The 4,993-nt window shown below is 57.2% G+C and overlaps 1 protein-coding gene across 1 annotated transcript; it reads right to left on the bottom strand.

Moving 5' to 3' along the window:
• Window positions 1-2,527: 2,527 nt before the first annotated feature.
• PRRG3 (proline rich and Gla domain 3) lies at window positions 2,528-4,779 on the bottom strand (the record flags this gene model as incomplete). Its single annotated transcript, XM_082864552.1, has 3 exons — window positions 4,707-4,779; window positions 3,451-3,611; window positions 2,528-3,055 (listed from the first exon to the last, which is right to left on the bottom strand). The coding sequence occupies exons 1-3, from the start codon at window positions 4,711-4,713 to the stop codon at window positions 2,528-2,530; spliced, it is 696 nt and encodes a 231-aa protein (XP_082720678.1). The 5' UTR covers window positions 4,714-4,779.
• Between the last annotated feature and the right edge of the window lie 214 nt (window positions 4,780-4,993).

Here is a 4,993-nt window from a genome sequence, read left to right as displayed (position 1 = left end):
AAAAGATATGTACAGGGCATTCGTAAAAGCCAAATGTGCACCGCGAGGAGTTATGACCATGGTGTACTGTACAATCTTTTTTTCTATGATATACTGCGAAAAACGTCCCAGAGACCACGGTGGCAACCCCACGTGGAAGAACGCTGCAAAGCACCTGGACCGGAGAGCTCGGCGCCTGCAGGATGCAGGCCGCCCTCCAACGGGCCGGGCTCCCGCATCCCACCCGCTCCCACCTCCAGCCAGCTGCAAACAGCAAGCAGCTCAGCAGGGAGGGGCTCGACGGGGGCCAAAGGGAGCAGGCAGTCCCGGGCAACCTCCCTCTGGCTCTGGTGAGTGGGGCCCACGCCTGGCTCTCTCCCGTGCTCCCGGGTCACACGCAGGCATGGCCCCCGAGGAAAGGCTGGGATGGCAGGGACCGGCCCCGGAGCCTCAGGCTGCCCCGGGTCCTCCAACATGGCTGAAGAGGATGGACCCCAGCATCCCTCATGGACAAAGCAGGGGCTTTCTAGGCCCCAAATGCCTTCGTGAGAAAGGGCAGGAGTGCGGTGCTGGAGGCCCAGAGGGAGGAAAAGAGGAAGGAAGGAAAGGTGGAATGCCACCTGGTCAGCACCTCTGGCATCAGGGAGCTCTCGCGGAAGGGAAGCAGGGGTGCGGAACGGTCCAACTCGCAGGAGACTGACTCCCCAGGTTGAGACTCGACTTCAGAGTCCTACAAAGGCCTCCACTAGAACTGGTCCCTTATAACCTACATATTTTTAGAAGAATCTTCCTACGGGCAAACTGCACTGGCTTCCCGGTGTCTCAAGCACTACACAGGCATTAGCTCAGTCAGCCTCCAGGAGGCCTGTGAGGTAGGGGTAAGGATGGAAAACCCCGGCCACAGGGTTGTGTTGTCCAAGCTGGTGGCCTCGCTGGGGTAAGAACACTAAGCCTCCTCGTTTGAAGCGTGTTCCTGGGTGAGTGCCCAGGACTGGAGGGGCCTCCAGAAGTCATCTGTGGCCTCTAGGCAGGGCCGCATTCAAAGAACGAGGCCTGAGGCCTGCCTTGGAGAGCGGTTTAGACAGAGAGAAGCTTGTCTTCTCAGTGGGTTTTAAACTGCTGTGGTTGCCAATAGACCCTGGCTGTGCACTCTTTGGGGCCCCACAAAAATTTGCTACATTTTTTAAAGCACCACAGAGGAAAAACGGTTTGGTGCTGAGGCCAGGAGGATGAAGATGGAGGGGTAGGGAGGCAGTGTTGACAGTGTCTGTTGCGCGGTCACTGACAGTTAAAGGGCGGGTCACCTCTGCCCCGCTGCGGCCCAAAGCCTCACTGAAATGGAGAGGTGGGCAGCTCCTGGGCCACAGAAAGGGGTTACTAACAGTGGACCAGCATCTGCTAATGACAGAGCAAATCACTGATGGGCCGTCAACCCCAGGTCACGAGCTTCCCCATCTCTCCCCACAGAGAAATTTCTAAAAAGGGACACTTTGGGATCTTCTCCCCAGGTGGGCACCATCATTAAGAAGAAATCAGCCATCTGAAATTCAAGTTCATTTCAACACACCCACTCACGAAAAGGGCAGTAGCCTAAAAGTTCACAGCCAGAGAGCACAGTGCCGAGGAAGCCCAGTTTGTGGGTCTAATCATCCTACGGGCCAACCTCACAAGGAGAAAACTTCAGCTCTCTGCCCTAGCCCGGACCCCGCCCGTTCAAAGGCCATGGGCTCCACAGGCAGGGTCAGCGGCGTCCGTTTTCCCGAGGCTCTGATAGGGCTCGTGCCAATGGGTAGCGGCTTTAGCACAGCTGGTACACGTGCCTGGAGAGCCAGGGTCTAGGGGAGGCCAAGCACAGTAGGATCAGAGCTGCCCTCCAGATGGCAACGTCCCCAGTCTGAAGGAGGCAGCTCTGTCGGCCAGGCCCTGTCCCTCATCCTTCACACACCCCGTCGTCCTTCCAGGTGACTCCAGACACTCCTTTGAACCTGGTCGGGAGTGTGGGGTGAGTGTCGGGGGAGGGGAGTGTCACAGATGACCTGCGTGACTGATTTCCCTTGAACCCCTATGCGTGGCCCAGGTGATATCGTTTTGTTTTATTGTGTCTCGTTGCGTTATTACTCTTTTCGTTTCTGTTCTGTCCTTGTCCTTGCCAAACGTGAGCAAGGACAGAAGCACAGGGCTAGTGAGGGAACAGGGCGCTGAAGGGCTGGCTTCTCTCCCTTCTGGCCACAATCAATTCAACGGGGTGATTCCTTTGGCATAAGAGAAGCCAGTCCCTGACAGGAGGACAGGATGGCAGGGGCGTGAGGGCTTCTGGAGGAGCTGGGCTCTCTGGCCTGCGGCTCTCCCCAGAGGTGATGCATATGCGTATGATCCCTACCCCCTCCACCTGTCTTTGACAACCGACTTCCTACAAATCCACGGATAGGAAATTATTTGGCAACAAGGAGGCTAAGGCTGTTTTGTGGTGGCACAGTCTTAAAAAAGTTAAAAAGAAAACAGGAGGCCCCTGAACGAGACTTTCACACTGGACAGGACACGAGTCCTACTACTTGTCTGAGTCAGGGTTGGCGGCCACTATCTCCTCATACTTTGGGGGCGGGTCACTGTAAGAGACGCTCGCTTCCTCGCTGCTGCTCTCCTGGGGAGCAGTCACCTCCTCATAGGACGGGGGAGGGGTGGCACTGGACAGCCTGGAGAGGGACAGCTCGGGAAGGTAGAGGGTGCTCTCGAGGCGGACCGTGGTTCTACCCCCGCGACTAGGCCCCAGCACCACCTGCGGGGGGCTCCCTGTCTCCCGGTGCCCAGAGGCCTCCCCCTGGCTGTGCACGGTGCCCCGGTAGACCATGACCCGGGGCAGGCTGTGCCCCGCGCGACTCGCTAAGTACCGGTTCTGAGCATATGAGGGGTGATGACGGGTGGCCTTCTGCAGCTGACACCGCCAGATGATGAACAAGGCAATGACGATCAGCAACGCCACCCCCAGAAGGGGCACCACCACGTACATGGCATCTGAGCTCTGCGCAGGGTCTCGGACTGAATAGACTGCGTTCGGGTACCCTTTCCAGAACTCCATCTGCAAACGAAGGAGGAAGGCGGCTGACACTTACACGTAAGCTCTCGGATCCCAGATGGAGCTCAGAGCCCTTCAGCAGGTCTGGGTTTACGTTCAGCGGGGTCTGCGGCTGCCCCCACCCCGCCCTGTCTGACTAGCCTCTGAGAGCCATCAAAGAGGCCGTGGAATGCCCCGAGGACAAAGGACACCACTCACAAGTCAGGAGGCCCCCAGAGTCAGGCAGATGGGACTCTAAGGACAGGTGATCTGTTCTTCTGTGGTCCCAGTGGCCCTGGCCTGGACTCGGCTGGATTCCCTTCATTGCTTCCAATTCGTCTGAGATCCCCAGGGCCCACTCTGCTTAATCCTGAGGCTATATCTGTGCTCCCGGCACCCAGCCCCAGGGTGGTACATGCCGTTTTCTCCTTGTCCTCAAACACCTCCTTGACCTCCTCGTAGCTGCAGATCTCCTCCATGCACTCCCGCTCGATGGTCCCCTGGCGCAGCTCCTCCAGGAATTCATTGGCACGAGGGAACCGTTTCAGGACCGAATGGGCATTCTTGGCCTCCAGAAACACTGAGGAGAGAGTCACACTGAGGTCTGGAATGGGGAGGGGCCCAGAGGCTCCTGCCGACCAGACTCAGCCCAGGCACAGAGGCACCATTACGGAGGGAAGCAAGACAGAGCCAGCAGGCAGGACACCACCCCAGACACGTAAAAGGGATGGAAGGGCTGACTTTCTGTGACGCCACAGTGTATCTGCCTAGAATACCATGGACCCGACAAGACTCTGGAGGAGAATGGGGCCCTTCTGAGAGTGAAGTGCATGTTGCCTGGGAACCATGGACATGACAGATTTTGAGTGTTTCAGTGAAAAAGTACCTAGTATCTTCTGCCTTGCCTCAAAAAGAGACAATCAGGGCCCTTATCATAAGAATGTATTCCCCTTTGAGGTTGACGCTGTAACCAACACCAAAGAGCCCCAGAAGACGCTGCCAGGGTGGTGTCCCTCCACCTGAATGGACACCTGTGCCGTCAGGTGGCCTGGCATCGATAGTCTTGCCCCAGACAGTCTGGTACAAACCCAGGCTGCGGTAGATCGGAAGGCTGGATGCATGTGAACCGGAGAATGCCTCTGGGAAGGGGGGTAGCAGGGTCTAGATGGAGAATCTAGGCTTTTGGAGACTGGGCACAGATGCACCCATCAAAAATGTCATGGAGTGGGAACCGTATCTACTTATTCTCAAGGGGAACCCCAGCTCCAGCTGGGTCGACTGGCACCCCCATAAGCCTGAGCTGAGACTTTAGAGGATGAAAGAAGAGGTGACATCTGCTCCTGGTACTCCCCTCGAGGCGGGACTTCCTAGTCCTCATGTCAAGCAGCCCCTCTTGGTGCCCAGGCAGGCACCCCTCCCCAGGCTCCATGGCCTGCCATATTAGTTTCTCTCAGAGTGGCCTGGGGAGCTGCGCATCTCCAAGGGAGCATGTGCTCCAGAAGGGAGCCAAAGAGTTGAGAGGGTAAAGATGTGAGCCAGCCAATTGGACAGGGGCCACAGGAAAACCCCCAGGGAGAGGAAAGCTGGAAAGGACTTGATAGTTAGACTTGCCCCTTTCCCATGAGCCCCTAGGCATGGCTCTTCTCCCCGCCAGCCTGGGCCCGGAAAAACTCACCTGCCATGGCGCTCCCTCAGATCCAGTGTCTCACTTCCCTGGCAAAGGAGAAAAGCAGAGTCATGGTGAAATCACACCCCGAAACCTACAGGGCACCCTCTTGGTCCTGGGATGTGACTCCCACCCACACTGGCCAGGTCAAAGGGCAAAGCAGCGCCCCATGGAGCACATCATCCTCTGCGCAGCCACTTACAGCCCTGCCGCTCTCATCCTTTTCCGAGAACACACTCAGAGTCTAGACCTAAGGGTCGAGGCTTTCTTTTCAAAAAAGAAAAACTCCTACAGGC

Source organism: Leucopleurus acutus (genome assembly GCF_964270905.1).
Source record: "Leucopleurus acutus genome assembly, chromosome: X".
NCBI lineage: Eukaryota > Metazoa > Chordata > Mammalia > Artiodactyla > Delphinidae > Leucopleurus > Leucopleurus acutus.
Note: the sequence above shows the minus strand (reverse complement) of the source record. Positions and strands in the feature narration are given on the sequence as shown.